This window comes from Miniopterus natalensis, chromosome 5 (genome assembly GCF_054644295.1).
Source record: "Miniopterus natalensis isolate mMinNat1 chromosome 5, mMinNat1.hap1, whole genome shotgun sequence".
NCBI lineage: Eukaryota > Metazoa > Chordata > Mammalia > Chiroptera > Miniopteridae > Miniopterus > Miniopterus natalensis.
In genome coordinates this window covers 29,155,166-29,177,511 of record NC_142085.1, presented here as the reverse complement: position 1 = coordinate 29,177,511, position 22,346 = coordinate 29,155,166, and the positions used below count along the sequence as shown (strand labels likewise).

The 22,346-nt window shown below is 36.2% G+C and overlaps 1 protein-coding gene across 1 annotated transcript in view; it reads left to right on the top strand.

The window, feature by feature from the left end:
* The window catches only part of EYS (EGF-like photoreceptor maintenance factor), a 1,117,601-nt gene that overhangs the window by 243,806 nt on the left and 851,449 nt on the right, over positions 1-22,346 (top strand). Inside the window, 1 exon segment of the mRNA XM_087817245.1 lies at positions 15,105-15,218. Coding sequence (XP_087673371.1) covers positions 15,105-15,218 — 114 coding nt within the window.

Genomic DNA, 22,346 nt, shown 5'->3' with positions numbered 1-22,346 from the left:
TGGCACATTGACCCAGAGTTTGAAAGCTCTAACCATGCTTTCCTTCCTGGTGAATGTCACTAAAGAAAACAGCAAGGAAATTGAAATATTTGCAAGACGGTGCTTTAGTAGAATGGAAGAAAGAATATACCAAGGCCGGGGGCCAATCAGGAGAAACTGAGAATGGGTAACAAAGATAGGTGATGCAGATCAAAAGTAATTAATTGAATGACAATATATCAGCAGAATGTCTTTATTTTTATTTAGAGGTAATGTGATGGTGAGGGCAGAGCCAATCCTTGGCCATGGGAGTGTGCAACTGATGTGAATTTGATGTGAAGGTCATTGGAGAATAGAATGTTAAGGAAATGAGGCACTGATATAATAGGTGGCCCAGTGAATGTTGACATTATCCAAGATGATGGAAATAGGATTGGGGGGAAAAAAGAGGAATTCCCATGCCATAAACTTTTCAGTACAACAAGAAAAGTTACTAAGAGGATGAAAAATGTTAGCAATGAGAGTGTAGAAGATAGTACCACAAATTACATTAAGCTTAACAATACAATGATTTTTATAGGAACATGTATTAATGGCCAGGAAGTAGCAGTGTAACTGAAGATTTTAACCGTATCTTAACACTGTTAACTTTCTGTTAGAATTGACAGCTGCTTCTTAAAGATACAACTGCCTTACTGAAATTATGATTAAATTATTAGTTTCCTCACTAATTTCATAGCATATAACACAAGGTATTAAAAGTATCAAAAATAGGTAGTGACATCAAATTAAAAGAAAAGATGATCACTTTGGGAGAGGAGTCTTCTCTCTGCCTTGACACTCTTCTTGCATTGTTCTGTCCATGAATTTGAGTATGTTTCAAGCCATAGTGCATAGTGTAGAACACAGGAATCACTAACACTGCCATTCTTCAGAAGCCTCTTTGCTCTGTTAGTAGTTAATCAACTTTTGCTGGCTAATAATTCTTTATATTAAATATTCCCTGTTCAAATTACTTATGTGGGTTCTGTCTCCTGTCTGGACCTTGACTGATACATCCGGAGTAGCAGCCATTTATTTCTGCTACAACAGTATTTCATGCATTCTAAAGCAACTTCTTTGCCTTTTTTGACATTTGACCCTTTCTACAACCAGAGAGCATCCAACATGTGATGGTGTGCTTATCAATTTGTGGTGTATCTAATAATTTGTGGAATCTCAGATTTCATTAAATATGATGGTAGTTTTCTTCTTCAATCTCTGTTGTTACAATTAGTTGCCAGTTGTTTAGGGTCTTTAGAAGTTTAACTACGTATATATACTCAGATATTCAGGAGGAATATCCTGTCTTGGTGTAGACATGTGTTTTAATCCTGATGTTTAGAGCGACTTTGTGGGGGACTTCGAGTTAGTCTGTAAATTGAAATTTCCTTCTAAATTATTTATTTATATCTCTTTGTCACTTTTTGAATACAGGTAACTTTCTCTCATTGTCTACTTTTCCTCCTTCCTTTCTCTGATCCGACAGATATCATAAGTATTAGTAGTAATGGAAGTAGATATCTAATTCTTGGAAAATGCATTGCCATTTTTCTCCTAACAAGGTCATTTTCATAAACGACTTAAAAGTGGAATTGGGAAATAAAGCACTTTCTGTATGATAGCCTTTCAAGAATAAGAATTCTACATGCTAAATTTGACTTATCATATTTGAATGACCAATCCCATTTGCTATTCCTCCATAGTTAAGCAGATATTACATAGCTCATCTCCCAATTGTTGCATGCACAGTATCTCATTAGTATCCTCATAGCACTATGTGTAACTATTTGTGAATGAATAAATACTTCCAAGGCAGTGAGATTAGTGTATGATTAGGAGGTGTCTACTAAGAAAGGAACTGATTTAGAAGCATAAAATCTAGCCAATTTAGATAGCTTCCCTGATGAATTCAAGCTTGAATCAATTTATACTCAGACCTTTGAATGCATTGTAATTTTGACTAAAAACTGAAACAAGATTATTTCTGCAAATCTAATGTCTCCTTTCTGAAGTGCTCTTTGATATAAAGTCTGCTGTACCATGAAATAGGTCCGTTGTACTTTTCCTTTCAACTCTGATGACATGCCTAATAAACTTCTGCTTCATTATACAAAAGAAAGTATTCATTCCTGAGACTGAGCATTATAGGAAAATGGGTTTCCATATTGTTATTCCACCTGATAGACTATTAGCAAATCTGCAAGTGTATAATTACCACAAGTAATCTTGTTATTACCAATTGTTCATGACCTGGAAATAGGTTCAAAATTGCTAATAGTACAATCAGAGATAATTTCTAACAATTATGTGGCTCACAGCTTTAAGAAACTTACGTAATTTCACCAACTTCACCGTAATTCTAATAACAATATTTATGTTTGGACAGTGAAAAGAACTAACATTAAATTTGGAAACTGAGAATTTTTATTAACTTTCCATGAATTATGAGGACCCTATAAGCTATCAAGAATGAGAAGACTTGGTATTAACTCAAGTTTAGATTCCACGGTTTTGAAAATGTCCTTCCTTCAGCAAACAACAATATAGCTACTTATATTTCTGATTGTCATTGAATTAATTAAACTGAGACTTTATAACAAGAAACTAAAGATAGCCAACAAGCTTATTTTGAAGTAATGCTATTAAGTATTATATGTATTTAAATATCTCAAAAAACAAATGTAGTTAATACTTATAGGGTTGTTCTTATTTCAGTGGTCATGGGGGGGGGCAGGGGAGAAGATAGGAAAAGTGGTCCTTTAAAACTAAAATATGTAATTCATATTCTTCAGTGCATTCCAAAAAATACATATTAGTTTAAAAGGCCAATTGCCAATTGTCCACCTTCCCTAGACAAATGTGGCAACACTGTAAAGAGGAATCACGAAAAATCTGACTTTATGTAATTTCATTTAAAAGTTTTTGCTTTCCTACATAATTTCTAAGCAAGCATATCCTATGATTTAATTTTTAAGACAAAAATATTTAATTATCAGGATAAACTAACCAACAGGTTAGAATCTGTGTAGTAAATATTTTTAGTCAACAACATATATTACAGTTATTAGAGTAAATTATTTTTTAATTCATGAGTGTCATTCCACATTTTTCATATATGTCTATTAGTTTCTGCTTATTCTATAAGCTCACAGTACACATCACGTTATTAGACACCTGCAGGTTCAGCAGGCCTAGACCCTAAGTTAAGGAGAAATGAGTCTAGAGGCATCCTGAGGACTTACTCACACAGGGAATCAAGCTTCAAGTCACCCTGCTGCTTCCATACCTAGTACCTGGACTTTGTGGTAGAGTCTATATGTGGATATCAAGATAAGAAGCAGCCTTAAGTAGTAATTTAGTGGCTTTCAGTTGAAGTTTTGAATAAAAAGTTTTTCTAACTCACCTTCATAGAATTTATAACTGTCCTAAATTTACCTATGAAAGTATATTATTTCTGCTAGTACAGATTATTATTTCCGCTAGTACAGACCACCCTTAAACCTGTATAGTATTCCAAGAAATAGTATTCTCCTTCCATGTCTGAGGCTGAACCAATGTATAAATAACAACACATCCATCCAACAGAAAACCAAAATATTAAATTGGTTAATGATAATATCTAGAAGAATACGGCTTAGTATGAAATACAAATGATATTTCCAATCTGCAGAGCAGAGTTCTGAGATCATTGCCTACTACATTGTCACTGTCAAAGGCAGTGATCAACTCTCAGGCCAACTGGACTTTTGAAAGATTAGCTCTGTCTAAACTAAGAACTTGAATCAATGGCTATTTTGCACCACAAAGTTAACTCATTGCACAGTTTTGGGGGAAGAATAATTGGAAGGGCAAAGAGGCCAAGAGTTTTAAGACAAAGTTTCTCTAAATGGAGACTGAGAATGAAAAAGAAGAGATGTTTCCTTTAACTGAAGGGTCCTATCTCATTCAAATCATGAGTAGAAGTAATGATTTTCTCCTAGGCTCCTTAACTCAGGCCTCTTGGGTATTAACTCTCAACTGGGCTTTAAATGAAAGAGCTACAGTTCTGATTTGATTTGAAATTAAAGGATCATTTCTCCCTACTTTTCTGGCCAGATTCTACTCTAATACCCCAACAGAAGCAGTGCTGAGTGCCTTAACTCCCTCTATTCTACCTAAGGAAAAAATTTAATACACCATGCTATACAGTGAGATCTTTGTTTGCAGTAAATTTATAATTTTTAAATTAGTGTTAGCCATGCACAAAGCCATATACACATAAAGAGGAATTTGATACTGATCAAAAAAAATTCAGTAAACAGCAGTTTCAACCTTCAAACTAATGATTAATGACTAGATTAATAATGCTACTATTAATAAGCTTTATAGAAAATGAAAGGTTATTTATGTATAATTTCAGAAAAAATAAATTAAGAAATATGTGAAGTTTCTTATTTCATTTTTTGATGTTTCATTTATTGTCACATGATTGCATATCTATGAAATAGTTTGTGTACTAATAAAGGACTCTGCCTTCCAGGAATTTATTAATTCACTTAAAATATTTAATGTGGTCCAGCTTTGTACCAAACACTGTTTTGTTGATGGAGAAATAGTTAATGGCAGAACAGATAAGACCCTTGCTCTTATGTAGCTAACTTTTCATTGAGAGGAAAAACAAACAAAAACACGAAACACACACACTGTGTGAGATAGCGAGATAGTGGTAGTAAGTTATATAGGGCAACATAAAAGAGGGCTACGTAAGAGAGGGTTTGGATCATCAAGATAAACCCGTTTTAGGACTTTTCATTTATACTAAAATCTAAACAAGATGTTACCTGAGGGGAAAATGACTTACCAGGTTTAGAGGACCGCTATTCTAATTTCCGCAGTTAAAAATGAATAGGAGGAGAAACAAGCTGGCGGCGCAGGTAACAGCTGCACCCGCCGCCCCCCGCAACCACATCAAAATGACAACTAAAATACAGAACCACCAGCACTCAGAGCCTCCTGAAACCTGGCTGAACAGAAGCCCCACAACCAGGGACCTGAAGCAGCACCGAGACCGGGAGGAGGGGCGGAGACGCGGGCGGATCAGGACTGAATCGCAGAGACTCGGCCGCGGGCCCACACCTGGTGCCGAGGTTGAAACCCAGGAGGGAATCTCGGTGGCAGAGTTTTCCCGGAGAAGGGAGGGGTCCCAGCCCCACAGCAGGCCCCCAGCCCAGGGCTCCAGGGCCGGGAAGAGACGTCCCCACAACTCCAGGCTGTGAAAACCAGTGGGGACTGTCCCTGAGGGTCACGGAGGCTGCGGGAGCCCCAGCAGCTCCTCTCAAAGGGCCGCGCGCGGACTCACCCGGACGCTCCCTCTGAGCCCAGCGCCGGGCAGCAGCCGGAAAGGACCCGGGACACTCGGGGGGAACTGACCTGCCTGGAATCCGGGCGAGAGGTGGAGGGCGGCTTCCTCCCAGGCAGAAGGGCTGGCAGAGGCCGTTGCTCCCTTGGTGAGTCCTCCCCGCACACAGCGGGCAGGCAGGGGCCATGTTTGAATCCCCAGCACCTGACTCTCGCCATTGGCCCCGCCCCGTGATTCCCGGAGGCCCCGCCCCTCCCCACCTGCAGCTCATCCAGGCCATTTCCAGGGGCTTTTCTGTGCAAGTGGCCTCTCGAGCCTTATGCTTAGGACTTTCCTAAAATCTCTCAAACAAGCAGCAGCGGGCCCCATGCGGCTTGATAAGCGGCCCCAGGCCTGGCACTAGCGGCAGCCTGCACTGGCTCATAGCTTGGCCTCCTGGACACCTCCAAGCCCAGCACAAGGAGCAGCCAACTACAGTTTACTGTGTAGCTCATGCTGGGTGGCCCTGGGCAAGGCACCGGCACAGGCTGACTTTGCACCTCCCGGGAGGCCTCCAAAATGTGGAGGCAAAGAAACATGTCACAAAAGAAAGAACAGAAGAAATCTCTAGAAGAGGAACTAAATGAAATAGATCCAAGCAAGCTAACAGAGAGTTCAGAATTTTGGTTATAAGGATGTTTAAGCAGATGGTTAGGGAAATAACTGAGAAAATCGATAACATACTAAAGGACCAATTTGAAATGAAGGCTACAGGAACTGAAATGAAGAATAATTTACATGGAATCAACAGTAGAGTAGAGGACGCTGAGAATCAAATCATCAATTTGGAACATGAAGAAACAAAAAACACCGAACCAGAAGAGCAAAAAGAAAAAAAGAATCCAGAAATATGAAAATAGTATAAGGAGCCTCTGGGACAACTTTGTATTATTGGGGTGCTAGAAGAGGCAGAAAGAGACCAAGGAATTGAAAACCTATTTGAAAAAATAACTACAGAAAACTTCCCCTACCTGGGAAAAGAAATAGACTTTCAAGTCCAGGAAGCACAGAGGGTCCCAAACAAGAGGAACCCAAAGAGGCTCACACCAAGACACATCATAATTAAAATGCCAAAGGTTAAAGACAAAGAGAGAATCTTAAAAGCAGCAAGAGAAAAGCAATTAGTTACCTACAAGGGAGCACTCATATGACTGTCAGCTGATTTCTCAACAGAAACTTTGCAGGCCAGAAGGGAGTGGCAAGAAATACTCAAAGTGATGAAAAACATGGAACTACAACCAAGATTGCTCTACCCAGCAAAGCTATCATTTAGAACTGAAGGTCAAATAAAGAGCTTCACAGATAAGAAAAAGCTAAAGGAGTTCATCACCACCAGACCAGCACTACAGGAAATGTTGAAGGGTCTTCTTTGGGAAGAAGCTAATGAACAAAAGAATCTGATGAACTGAATGGATCCAGGGACATTGATGCATGTGGCAGACGGTCATGTTTCAGAGGGGGGAGGGAGGGATGGTGGGAGGTGGGAAGAGATTGGCCAGGGAGGTTATATGCATATATGCATGACCCATGGACACAGTCAGTAACTGGGGAGGGGGTCAGTTGCAGGGGAAAATGGTATACCTGTGATGCTTTCAACAATAAAGATAAATTTAAAAAGAAAAAAAGAATAGGAACCTAAAAATAAAAATAAAAAAAATGACTAGGAACCTAAAGAAATCCAATGTGTCTAAAAACTAAGTGAGCAAGAGAGGAGCAGGATGAGTTGTATATTGAAAGGTTGTCAAGGGCCATATCATATAAGGCAAGGAGGTTGGGTTTTATTTGAAATACTGTCAGAAACCATCATACTGGATTTAAATATTGTACTTACATATTTTTCAAAAAAATCACTCTTGATACAATGTGGACTGTAGTGGAGGGCAGGTGAGAGCAAGAAAACCAGATAGAATGTGTATTACTCTTATTTGGGAAGGAGATAATTATGACACACTGGGATATCAGTCATTGAGACAGAGATAAACAGGCAGATTTGGGATAGTTTCAGAAGTTGCCAGGACTTGCTGACAAATTCAAGGAGGCTTAGGAGGAATTAAAAACTCTTAGGTTTTGTAAGTTATCGGAGTTAATGAGAATGAGATAGACTTGCTGAGAGTTTTGCCCACGTTGAATGTGAATCCCTATTCTACATCCAACTGGTGTAGTCATGGGGTTCCAGTCAGGGCTGGAGATTTTGACTTGGGAGTCTTCATCATGTCAAGGTTATGGTATAGTGATATTTTCTATAAGTCAGTGGATGGTTTCAATTAAGTGAACTGGCAATGGTAGGTAGAAAAATGTATGTTTGAATGGAGGAGTGAGTAAACAAAAAATGAAAGCAATAATCAATGGGCACGAGAAGATAAGGAATTTCAGGATCTGGGCAAACCAAAGAAATAAGGAACATGAAGGAACAGAAGAGACAGAGTGAAGAAAGCATAGAGTGTTTCAGGTACCGTGTGTGAAACAGGGCTCTGATTATTAAGATTGCTTTGTGGTCAGTGCATCGTTCCTAGTCTGTGGCTCCTATATGAAGAAACCTGTTACAGAGGGATTTAGTCCAGATGGAGTGAGGAATTAAAGAAATTTGCAGTGTGTGGGGGGGATATCATCAAGAAACAGATAAAAAGCTATCTAAACATGGAAAAGGAAAACTAATTTGAATCTTTGTGTGTTTTAGACAGCATTAAAATATAAACCTAAAAATATATTAGGAAGAAAAATTAAGATAATTTAGAAATCAACTTCTAACACTTATTTTGAAATAAGGTGTAGAATGCTTCATTATTTAATTTGTCTATCCAGAAAGGCAAAAACTAAAAGGATGCATAAATACTGTTTTAATGAATGTATTCAACTGGCTATGCTTAACAACTTATTTGTCAATTAAGTAGAGACTTTAATACAGCTCACTGAATCAAATTAGAAATCTCACTTAAATTCCATTTACAGTTTGGCCATGAAAGCTTTAAAATCATATATATACACACATGCCTCAAATGCTGTCTATTGTCAAATCATGTGGAATATAATCAGAAATTGAACTGAGCCAATCATAAATTCTGTGTCCGACAACCATTATGATATTCACTATATCACTTGGAATGTTAGTGTATTGTTAATGATTTGTCCTAATCCGGGATTGGAAATGAGTATCTGTCCTTCACAGATACAACGCCATTGTCATTTATGTGCATTCAGTCACTGTTAATATATTATTCATTTAAGCGATACGTTTTTGAGCAGCAATCTATGTAGTAGCTATTCTGTCAAAGATACCAGAAGGAATCATTAGATTGTTTTCCTTTTTTTTTTACATTTTTAAGGAAAAGACAGATACATAAGCACCTGCTTGCAGAAAAGGGCATGAATACTTTAGAAGGTGGAAGTGACGGCCTGTACCTGGAAAGACAAGGCAGAGGCTCCCAGAGGCGACCTTTGATAAATGTTCTAAAAAGGAACCAGGGAGAATCAAAGACAGAAGTTACTGTGGTCTCTTAGAGGACAGGATGCCTGACAAAGGCAGAAAGAGAGGCAGCTCCGGGGAGGTGGGCCGGTGCGGGGCCTGGTGTTTGTGCGGACTTCGCTGCAGCGTTTCCCTGCTCTTCTAATCCCCACGCACCCCAGGCCAGGCCGGCGGCTCGCAGGGCATGAGTACCAGGCTTAGTGCGGGCCCCAGGGCAATCGAAGCCTCATCTTGGACTAAGTTTCCATGCAGACATGTGTCGTGTAGAATGAAATAACATCTAAACGGGGATAAGATATGGTGTAACATTTGAGACGTACACAAATTTTAAAATTAAAGTGTCAAATTTGAAACAAATAAATGAATAAATGCCTTGCTTATAGGTATCTCACCAAACCCTCCTGACGTCTGAGATCATAAATTCTCTGTCTTCATCAGTTGCTTTAGTAGATGAGCTTTGGAAAGTTGAATGAGCCACAGGGAGCAATCGAAGGGTGAAATTGGAGGGTATGTCATCAGAAATATAATCCGGTAGCAGGGTAGCATTTCATTTGATTCCAGGAACTTGGAATCAGACAACTGGGGATTATATTAGGAATTATAAAGGGGGGAGGACCTGTGATCTGTTTTATTTAGTGTGGAGATGAGACCCATTTTCTCGGACTTCACCAGACAGTGAGAATATTATATTAAGAAAATAAATTGATATTTTATTATTTCCTTCCACTCTTTGGGAAATACAGGACTATAGCAAGCTTCACAAACTGTCTTATCAGTCACAGACTAATAAGACCAAGATGGCTGTAAAATTTCCTTCAGTTTAACTCAAGTTTAAACAGGACTGTTCCTGCATTTCCTCCCATCATTTCCTTTACAGAATCAAAATAATGTAACCAGAGTTCCTCTCCTCCCTTTTCACAAAGCATTTATTTCAGAAAAACTTGTAATTGTAAATTCTTTCTTCGCCCCTATGAAGGGAACACCTTTTTAAAGGCCTCTTGCTAAATCTACAACCCAAGGCTATCTTAAGCAAAAATCTAGGAGCCATCCCCTTGAAATGCAATCATCAAGGCAGGTTACTGCCTGTGTTTCCCAGTCTCTGTTGGTGGCTAGGTAGCTAACTTTGGCAAGCAATTTAATCCAAGTTATAAAATGACCTGTCTCAAAGACTGATAAATTTACTTTTCTTTGGGGTAAGCCTAATTAGCAAACATAAAGCCTATTATCATAGACCCTAGTTCTTAAACTCTCTTTCACCCCTTTTTACAGAGGAGTCAAGTTCAGACTGAGTTCTGGCCTCTCTCCTCTCTTACAATTGCCTTGAATAAAGTCTTTTTGCTTGTTTAACTTTGGTGAAAATTTTATGATGACAATAGGTTCTTCAATTTCCATTAAATTATATCACCTTGTCTTGAATACTTGTGTAAATGCAATTGTTTGCTGAAGCAGAGAGTTTTAATTTTATAGTGAAAATAACAAACCAGCTCTTCTACTGTGTATTTGTCAGTATAATTTAAAACTTATTTCCAGTCAATATTTATCAAAAATTAGATTGAAAGAAAAAAAAAAAACACTTTGTAAGGAATATTTGATTCTACCTGTGTTTCAAATATCTCATAATCCATTTCTAAATGTAGTTAAGAAGAAAAATGTACTAAATCCTATAGAAGTTTTTTGCTTATTTATTTTTGAACTTTGGTGTGCATAAAAACAGCATGTATGGATGGAAACTGAAAGAAACTGCTATATGAAACTTGTATTGTGTCATCTGCAAGGATGTATAGAAAAGTTATCCACAGCCTCTCTAAGGGGACCCCCTAGTGTCATTCTTACTGGCCTTAGTATGTAGAGCAATTGTTCTTGCCACGCCGGGCGTGGCTCAGCGGTTGAGCACTGACCTAGGATCCAGGCAATCAGGGTTCGATTCCTGGTCAGGGCACATGCCCGGGTTGCAGGCTTGATCCCCAGTGGGGGGGGTGTGCAGGGGGCAGCCAATCAATGACTCTCTCATCATGGATGTTTCTCTCTCTCTCTCCCTCTCCTTTCCTCTCTCTGAATTCAGTAAAGACATATTTATTAAAAAAAAAAAAAAAAAAGGAGAGAGAACAATTCTTTCTCCTGAGTCCACAATGTGTTGTTATATAACGAACACTGGAAATGGTGTAACTGACCACCGTTTCTTCTGTTCTGCCTGCTAGAAATATTAGGACCAAGTTAGTGGACAAACTAAAGTCTTTCTGTTACAGCATTTTTAGTCATGTTCTTTTTTAAAATATGTCTTTATTGATTTTAAAGAGAGAGGAAGGGGGAGAGGGAGAGAGAGAGAGAAACATCAATGATAGAGTCATTGATGGGCTGCCTCCTGCAAGCCCCCTGCTGGGGATCCAGCCTGCAACCCAGGCAGGTGCCCTGGCCGGGAATCGAACCCTGACTTCCTGGTTCATAGGCTGACTGACTCTCAACCACTGAGCCGCACTGGCAGGGCTTTAGCCATAATCTTGAAGTCCTTTTATTTTTCCCCCTGTGGCTTTGACTAAGTCCCTGTGTTCTCCTTCCCTTGTTCTCAAGGGCCCTGGCTGGAATACACAGATCAGTGGATGTGCAGCTGAACAGGTTAGCAATTCACTTGCTGTGATTACAGGTATGAGGAGCCTTCACTTTGGAAATCCTGCTTCAGCTTTTTGGGGTAATCCTTGATAAGGCTCCATCACTGAGGTTTCAGGGCCCCCACATTTTTGACAGAAGGCATTACAACAGGCAGCATTTTGATAGGGAGAATCAGAACAGATTCCAGGAAGGCCACATGCCATTTGGTAATCAAGTAAGTTATTCCATGGGCACAAATAACCAGAAATATGTGGGGAAGCCTGTGGAGCGAGAGATCCCATTAGACCGAATGACGTATAAAGAGCGAGAAATGCCGCCACAGAGTGCTTGGCTCTGAATGACAGCACTGCCACTGTCTGGGGGGGAGGCGTGAGCAAGCGGCAGGACCTCCACGCCTCTGAACCCCACACCTTGAAAGTCAGGCACGAATGGTGTCCATCTAGTAAGGTGGTTGTGGTGGTTGCAGAAGTGATATGAAGATAATAAACACTGTGTAATTTTGATCCTGCTGGTTTGATCAGGAGATACATAAACAACACACCAAAAGAGGTAATTTTAGAGAACCTTATTTCAAGTTTTTCTCTGAAAAGCCCTTGCATCTAAAATAAGAGCAAGACAAAGATGCACATTCAATAAAACATTTTCTCAAAGGAAACAATCTATATATTTTTAAATAAATGGAAATTCTGCTCTATTTTACCATACCATCTATTGTATTCCTGAGCAAATAGAAGCCCACCTTTGGGCTTCCTCCCCTCCCCTCTTCTCCCGTCCTCTCCCCTCCCCTCCCTTCCCCTCCTTCCTTCCTCTTTCTTTTTTTTTTTTTTAATTTGCCAGAGATTGGTAAGGATATTTCACAATTCATGAGGTTTTAACTTTTCATAAGGAGTTTTTTTTTTGTACACATTTCTTCATTTTTCTCTTGTTAAATCCATATTTCTGCTACGTATGATTCTTTAGTTTTGTAGAAAACCACTATTATCTTATTCTAAAGTACAGGTACTGATTACAAATTAACCTCAAAGTACAGCGAAAATGGTTTATTAGAATTAACTAAAAAATCTATTTTGCATAATTGAATAATCCACAGCAAGTTATATAAATCATGGGTGAATATATACAGAAAGCTTTATATATAATATAACAAAAAACTGAGGTTTAAAGGTAACTAACTTCTTTGGGGGTTTTTATTATAAAATTGAGAATTATAAATCTTAGTTTACCTAATGAGAGTCACAAAACTAGTTACTGTCTTTACTTGCTCTTTTCAGTTTTGTGATTTAATTACAGTCATGTATGTTTAATTTTAAGGAAATAATGAAACTTTTTAATTCTTCTAGGTTCACTCAGATAAGAATAAAGACACAGTTACAGACACATAAAAACTAAAACAGAGTCAATGATAGCATTAGGCAATGTGTTGCTTTTTTGCAGACAAGTTGAAAATCTATGTTATAAACATAATCTTAGAGTTAGCTGCAGGTTGCATCAGCGACACGTTTGTAATTAAATGAATCCTTTGCTTGTCACTAAGTAATCGCCGTGGAGCTGAGGCAGGTGAGTGCCCAAGGGAGGCCTGTGCACATGTGAGCCCGTGTGTTGATCTTCGCAGCGCCTTTAACTTCCTGTGTTGGAATGGATTTCAGGGTAGGCACGCATGCTAACCAAGCTGTGATAACGGAGGGTTAATTTGAGGTGGAAATAACTCTTTATTTTTAGAAGATACAATCTATCTTATAGGCATGCAAATCAATGTTTTCCAAAAGAACATTTGAATATATAATATCTGCTTGGATTATTTTACTACATCTTCACGTCATCCTAGGAACAGGTATATTTCAGTGTGGAATGAATATTTTGCTTCTGTAAATGAACCAGTGTGTTTTTTTAAAGAAGATTTATACACTATAAGTCCAGTACACTTATACTTAAAGTGTGTAATAGTTCTTTTAACACCACTTTTCATTTTGTTACTATGGGAACCCTTGTCAAGATATATCCTTTATTTTGATGAAGAGCTGGTCATGTTTTAAAATATCTGTTTTTTACATTAGGAGGAAATTCTAAAATAGGCAGGCCTTTGTTTTCTAAGACTGGAAAAAGTAGTAGGACTAGAAATACTTTCCAAGATATAAGCAAATATAATCAAATTGCCAACATTACGAGCCAAAATGTTACCCAAATTCTAACTTCCACAAACTGTTCCTAATTCTACTTCTATGCAGTTAATTCATTGATAAATAAAAACACTGCATTCTTTTTTAAAAATTAAGAAAGTCAAATTTGTTTTGAAAATTATGAATGTAACAGTGGGCTTTTTCCCTACTAAATCTAGAAGACTGGTTTTATATAGTTAACCTTAAGAATGGTCATCTTCAGAAAATATGTGGACACTACAAAAACTCAAAGTGATTTCTTAAAATTGTGTGACAGAGAGCAACAACAAGGCCTTTTGGAAAGATCAATTTTGCTACATTCCCATCTGCAAAGAAAAAACTAGTTTTAAATGTGCCATTTTTTTTTCTCACAAAGTTAATCCATAGGAAAATTACCAAATAAAAAGATTTAAACAAAGTATTTATGGACTCACATTATTTTTAATTTTCACTTTTTCTTCAGTTTAACCAGATGTTCTAATGTCATACTTTCACTTAATATATTATCAGTGATAATAGTAATAAAAATAGATTTTATATTCTTGAGTATGCTTTTTCCTATTTAGATGTATATTACATTTTTCTCCAGCCCATATTCAGTTCAACATTTTAGAGAAAAAAATAGAGACTATTAAGAAAACTTCCATCTATCCAGTTTGTAAGTATAATGTCCTATGCATCAATGAAAATTTTTCTATCCTTGTTAAAAATTGGCAAATAAATAAATAAATAAATAGCTGTGATAAGTCTTAAGAATTAATTCAGTGTCAGTTTAGGCTGTTTTCAACTCTTTGCAAATTAAGAAACTATCCAAGTGATATAACAGGTGGAGCATTAATGGAAAATCTGCATTGCAGAACTAGTTAAAATAAAATGTTAAGACTATGTAATTAATGGACATTTCTGTTTTCCTTTCTTTCCATGTAGGCTTGTTATGTGAAATTAATAGGAAGAAATTTGGTTCATCACCCAGCCTTTATAACACTCCATCTTCAGAGCTCACGGAGAAATTCAACTGTGCCTGTCCCCCTGGCTGCACTGGTAAGTAACTTTCGGCAGTTGTGCCTTGTAAAGACCATTGAGCTCTGGGGAAATGCACCAGGAAGCTACTGGTTCCATAGTGTATCCTTTTTGTTACTTTTTAATTTCGTTTAGCCTGGCATTTGATTTGCATTCCAATAACTTTAAACATGCTTTTCCATCTCTAGACTCCAAAGCAGAAGATAAATTAGTTCACATGAGCAGACTTCGAATGCTTACCAGATCAGAGGGGGCTAGTCTGCAGCAAGTAATTTCAAGAGAAGTCGTTTTTAGGAAGGTGAAATAAATGGGTCTGACACTAATCTATGTAGTGATCTTATCTCAAGAGTTTAGTCTTAGATGTTACCCCAGATGGACTAAAATATTTCAACACATTTAAGAATTTACAACCTGCTATCTGCTTGCCTTTTAAAACTTATGATGTTATTATTTTTCAAAGGTCCAAAATGTGAACTTGATGCTGGTGAGTGTGCCTCTCATCCTTGCAAGAATGGAGAGACTTGCATTGACCAGCCTGGGAACGACTTCTGCCAATATGTGGCTCCATTTAAAGGTAATACCAAGGGAGAGGACAAGCAAGCAGAGTTAAAAAGCATTTCTGTCTCTTGTCTGAACTCATTTCAGTCTGCCAACAACATTATTAGGCTTTCATTTTCTTAAAGTCAGCTTCTAAAGGGACCAACCAATTATCCCTTAGGCAGAAACTAGAGTGAGATAAGCTCTGTTTCTCCATCCACTGTAATAATTCATCTTAATTTTTGTTAGAAAGGCCACCATTACCACCAAATGACACACTGAAAAATAAGTAAGAAATACATTAGCAGCCTATCATTTCATATTTAAAATGTATTTTTTATTACTCAATTTCTCATGAAATTGCTAAGGTTTTCTTTATTTTTTTCTTTCTAATCTAATCATTTAATTTTTGGAAGTAGCTATATTTGCTTTAAAATATAGTCAGCCATTAACATATATTTTTTATTTTGTTTCAACTTTGATCATACTTTAGCTTCAATTAAGAATTTTTCCCCCCCAAAGCTAAATAACTTTATGGTTGCCTTGTAAAACATATATTTTTATAAATTACTGTGCAAACTAGTATGTAAAAATCACTAGATATTTTCTTAAACTTTAGTATCTTTTTCTAAGCTGCAGAATTTGAAAAGTGTATCAGCCATGGTTCTCCAGAGAAACAGGACCAATGGGAGATATGTACATCTATATATATTTTACGGAGATTCGTTATGAGAAATTGGGTCACACAATTATAGAGACTTTGCAGTCCCACCCCTGCCATCTCCAAGCCAGAAACCCAGGAAAGTCAGTGGTGTAATTCCAGTCTGAGTCCAAAGGCCTAAGAACCAGGGGAATGGCGTAAATCTCAGTTCAAGGACAGAAGAAAACGAGTGCAGCTCAAGTTGGCAGGCAAGAAAGAACAAGTCCTCTCCTTCACTTTTTATTCTAGTCAGACCCTCTCAAATTTGGCTGATGCCCAGAGATATTGGGGAGAGCACACTGCATTACCGATTCACTGATCCAAATGCTAATCTCATCAGGAAACAATTCCACAGACACACCCAGACAAAAAGTTTAATCTGGGCACTTGGTGGCTCAGTCGAGTTGACTAATAAAATTAACCATCTTACTTTTTAATTAAATATAATCTTTTTAAAAGTTGTATTTAGTTTTCTTAGAAAGTATCTTCTTATAATTATTAACAAAAATAAAAGATTACATGTCTAACTTCAAATATTTTGCATCTGTTTAAACTCACCAAGTTATAGTTTTCTTATCTGTTAAATGAAGTTGAATGGAGATTAAATGAGATATGTCATATAAATAGCACATTGCTTGCCAGAAATGGCAAATCATCAAATGTTTAATTGTGATTTTAAATAATTTTGTAATACATATATGTGCAATAGACAATATTTTATGTCCATACAATAGACAGAATTTTATGATGCTTGGTTAGGTAGGATGTCAGTACATATTTAATTATACATTTGAAAACAAACATGAAAATAGTCTAAGTACTCACAATATATAATATGTCTGTAGTATATATTAATATGTATACTAATATATATATTTTAAAAACAATATAATATGTATTTTATTTTTAAAATAGCAAAGTTTGCCTGGTGCCCAGATCTTTTTTCTCATGCTATTCTCCAATAAAAGGAATCAGGTCTCCTTAGAGATCTAGCTGGTTCTAAGACTAAGACATGAAATGTACAAATAAGTGTGGAGAATATTGTAATATCAGAAACCAAGGAATTACTCCAAAAACAAAACCATGACTGTATGTAAAAGGGACACAGGAGCCAACAGAAGGCATCCCCACTGAATGACCAAAGCTAGAATAATTTGAGCTAGAAAATAAGAGTATTAATTACTACACAAAATATAAAATAAATATCCATGAGTTCACACTGATAAAAATAAATGATTGAATGAACAACTAGGCAACAATACACACATCTTGTGTACAGAACAATTTCAAGCAATGTATGTAGTTACTGTGCACTTCAGAGGTGGAACATAACTCTCCATCCCTTAAGTTTGGGCTACACATAGTCACTGCCTTTTAAAAAGTACATTACGGAGTCCTGGCCAGATGGCTCAGTTGGTTGGAGCATCCTCCCAATACAGCAAGAGGTTGCGGGTTCAATTCCCAGTCAGGGCACATACCTAGGTTGCAGGTTTGATCCTCAGTTGGGTCATGTACAAGAGGCAACTGATTGATGTTTCTCTCTCACATTGATGTGTTTGTTTGTCTCTCTCTCTCTCTGAAAAAAAAAGAATTGATAAAACATACTCTTGGGTGAGGATTTTAAAAATGTACATTATGGAAACTGGTGTTGGAGAAGAGTAATTTTATGAGCTTTTTTTTTGAAAATTCAAAACTGTGTACAGTTATTTCTTCCACATATGTGAATTTGTAAGAGATAGTTGCTATGAGTATTTTAAGAATATACCCTTGTTCAAACGTTTTGTCATTTGGAACAGTTATATTGCATTTCTAGTTGTAATTTATTAAAACATACACTAGATAAAGAAATTTATCCAAAATGTGGACTGTGATTTTATAGCCCATTTATGGGTTACAATAGAAAATAATGGAAAAATCTTCATATAATTACTTCTGTAAAGCTAAATAATGCAGTGTTTTTATGCATCATAGTTTCTAGCATTATAATTACAGATCCTCTACAAATAGCATAACTTTCACACATACTTTTATTAACACTGTATATCTTTTGAAATCTGTAGAATATTTTTAAAAAGAAGAACAAATAGATACAGAAAATAAATTTCTCAATATTTTTTTTATGTGTTATTCATCCATTAGAGTTAGCAAATAGTTAGTTTTGATTTAATATAGGTTCCTTTCAAGGTTTTGAAAGGAACTGAACCTAGCAAATAAATATCAAAAATGCATTTTCTTCTAAAGGAAAGGGCATTATTATTTTTCATTTACTACAAACTGAATTTTTCTTCAGCAGTGAACACAGAATTTTAATAAATACAAATGGGTTTCGCCTTCCCTGATAGATGCAATTAGTATAATTTCTTTTAAGAAAACTGAATGCTTTATGTAAAAGAAAGCAAAATATGGACTATATGCATATTTGGATATCACAATTTTCTGTTTTAGTTAAAAGAAGAATATATAAGTCAGTCATTCCCAAGAGCACTATTGTCATTAACCAGTCTATTGCTGAAGCCCATCATTGCTAACTGGGGCACCCTCTACTAAAGCCTTCTCTGTCCAACACTTCCAAAAATTATTCATTAATATTAATTTATCTTGCTATGTAAAATGTACTATCTAAGATTTTTGTTCCTACATATGGAATAAATAGAAATAAATAAATCCTCAATGTATAATTTTTTTCTTCTACATAGGAAATGAAAATTATTAATTATGCAGACACACACACTCTCCTGTTACTAATTATACTTAATCATCTTTCCTCCAGAACTAAAAACAATTGTGTATGTGGTCATGTTTTACAAATACTAGTTATTATTACCCTTTTTAAAAATATATGTAATCAGTGCCAACTAGAAGTGCCCAATCAGCAATTTTAAATTCTAAACATAATGTCCATGAAATCTAATGAAAGTAAATGTGAAGATGATGACTATGTATAAAAAAATTGCTCCTGACAGACTTAGCCACTGCTCTCCTTACCAGTGAAGCACTTAAAAAGACAAAGTCATTCTCAGAATTTCAAGTGTTTTCTTAGTAGGTAAGATGACTACAACTTCCAAATTGCCTATTTACACATGAGTGATACCTTGATCTATATTAAATTAAATGCATTTCTCTATAGAAAACTATGATAAATCTATGCCCTGGCTTTTGTGGCTCAGTTGGTGAAAGCATCCTCCCGTACACTGAACTGTCTTGGATTCAACTCCTGATCAGGGCACATACCCAGTTGGGATGTGCATGAGAGGCAGCCAATCGATGGTTCTCTTTCACATCACTGTCTCTCTCTTTCTCTTAAGAAAAACAAAACAAAACTATGATAAATCTTAAATTGTATGTGTATATTTACTAGTAATTAACTAACTGTTGATGATTTTATAATTCATAAAGTAAACTTTTTGCATATTGAATTTTATTACATAAAGGAATCCTGGGAGAGAATGGTGTTGCACGTATCATTGTTAAAGCAAGAGTCTTTGTATTTACATTACATTTTGGTGGTAAGAAATAAATTATTCCTCTTTTCTTCTAAAATGTAAAAGTTTCCAATACCTAATAAAAAGAAAACAGAGCTTTGATATACAGTATTGTTTGGTTTTCAAATAAATAGGTGCTTAAACTAATAAGGCTACATGTGTGCAAGTAGAATAGAAATAGTGTTTGAACAAATGTCTTATCTGCTAAAGCTTTAATGACGGCTGTCTCTAAATGTGTAGCAATTAAGATAAAAAAGCAGACATGGTAATTAGCCATTAAACATATTTGCAAAAGAAAGTAAAGAAAGAAGAAAGAGAACTCAGCAAAATAAAATGCTTAAGTGTGTTGAAAGCCAGAATCATAATGCTGTTTCCTGGTTAGGACGCTCTGTATGGGAACTTTTAATTAGAAAGCAGATTTAAGTACATATTTTTAAGTGCCCCTGGAGTGAAAAAGACCAGAGTACAAATAATGGAGCAAACAGTTTTTCGGCCTTTGCAAACCATATCTCAGTCATTCTTGTGTTGAGCTACAGTGGAGAGCTACAGATGCTGTAATTAAATGCTCCAACCTAGCCACTCTCCAGCTATCCTAAACATGACAAACTATGTTGGCTGGGCCACACAGATAACCGTCTCTAAGGTTTTTTAAAAAGTTTAAATCAACTACCTGTTAATTGAGTATATTAACAAAAAGTTAATTTGTTATAAATATTATATTGGAGGGGCAAGTGAATTGAATGAACTAAAAGTTCTGAGTTCATAATAAGAATCCAATAGAAAAAGAAACTTATTTAATAGTTGATGCTGATAATTTTGTCTCCAATTTGTTTTGTGTTGCAATTAAGACAGGAAGCATGTAATACATATTGGTTTGCCAATCAGTATTGTGTTCACCTTCTTGTTGTATCATTACCTTTAGTTTGACATAAATACTTAGATATTGAGGCCACTTAGCAAGAATAAAGGGAGCCTGAGTACAGGATAGGTATCTCTCTTCATTCTTTTTGTGACCGGAATTAAGTCTTTTTGTTTCTTTTATTAATTTCTTTCTCTATTTTTAGAATTCCGAGATATTTAATATGTTGGTCAAATATTTCTTTAATTGTATAATTTTAATTGCATTTCTTGTTAATGGTCAGAACTATTATTTATCAATTTGAGATTCCCTACCTTTTTTTCTTTATAACCTACAGACTACACCATTTGCATGGGTAATTATATCTGTCTACATATTCTGTAAAAATAGTGTTTCAAGTAAAAAAAATATTGTCACTAACTATAAATATGAATATATTATATTGAGTATGCTATAGAGTTTAATCAACTAGACATTGTAGAGTTAGTCTCATTCAAGGAACTCAGTATGTACAGTGATAGAATGGTAGTTCTGGCAGATTCAAATCAATGCTTAACTATTAATCACTTTTGATTTGCATTATCAATGGGAGATAATGCATCCTTGACTCTGTAACATGTAGGTAAAATTATAATTAAGTTGAAAATGACTTTGCAGTGTGTTTATAATAATTTGCAGTGTGTTTATAATAATTTGAACTCTATAAAGTTGGAAAGTGATTACACTATTATTGTTTCTTAAATTCATATCTTCCTTGGTTTTCAGGATATTACTGACCTTTAACTTTTTGGTATTTTTTAGTATCCTGTCCTCTACTTTTTTTTTTTTTTTTAAACTTTTCACTATATATGCTTTATAGGTGGATCAAATATATCCATATGTGTAAAATACCTCTTTCCCAGGATGTGGAAAATGGTATTTTTCCTTCAAATTGAACAAATTACATGTCGATGATATCTAGAGTGTCATGAATATATAAGAACTATGAATGCTCCAGAAATAAATATAAAATAAAATAAAAGAAGAAAAGCAGAGGAAAAAGAAAGCACAGGAATTTAAAAGGATAAAATATGTTCGGTGTAGCCAAAAACACCCTGAGAGCAATGAGGTTGGAGTATTAAGCACAGTCCAAATAAAAAATGTCATTTAAGAAATACCAGGGGGTGCCCGGCCAGGCGTGGCTCAGCGGTTGAGCATCAACCTAAGATCTAGGAGGTGGTGGTTCAATTCCCGGTCAGGGCACATGCCCTGGTTGCGGGCTCCATCCCCAGTCGGGGGCGTGCAGGAGGCAGCCGATCAATGACTCTCTCATCATTGCTGTTTCTATCTCTCTCTCCCCCTCTCCTTTCCTCTCTCTGAAATCAATAAAGATATATTTTTTAAAAAAAGAAAGAAAGAAATACCAGGGGCAATAAAAAGTCGTGGATATGGAAAAATCATAATCAAATGTATATTTTGAGAGGTCACTCGAAATTTAAAAATAGAATATGATTTATTTTGTTTTTTAGAATGGGTTACATACTGGTAGTAGAGGAGAAGTGAAGTGCGTACTATAATCCAGTTCTTATTTAAAGATGTGGAAACAAGGCTTGAGGGAACTGGATGATTTCAGAAAATATTTAGGTAACAAGGCAAGCAGATTAGGCTTTTAAGATGTTCAGATGTGTGAAGTGAGGAAGAGAAAAATATCATGCTCAGATGCCCAGGGTGGAAAAATATGTTATTACTCTGGGGCCATAGGTATAAAGGAAGCATGTTTAATGAAAAGGGAAATCAGCAGAGCTTCAGACATACTGAGTTTGTCAGACTGTAAGATATTAAAGTGGAAGTCTTCCTTAAATCATCCTAATATGTGTATCCGGAGCATAGGAGAGAGTCCAGGAAGGAGTATAGTTTGCTAAAACATCAGGCAGGAAGAACTCTATAGAATGGCCAAGGAAATAATGACCAGGAAAGCTGAAATCTAAGGAATGGATAGAGAAAGGAACACACATTGAGAAGCCAAAGGAAAGGCAAGAAAAGAGAGGGTTTCAATTAGAAAGAAATTGTATGAAAGTCTCAAATATTGTTGGACAGTTCAGTACAATTTAGTGTGGAAATGGTCCAAAACATTATTAAAGAGGA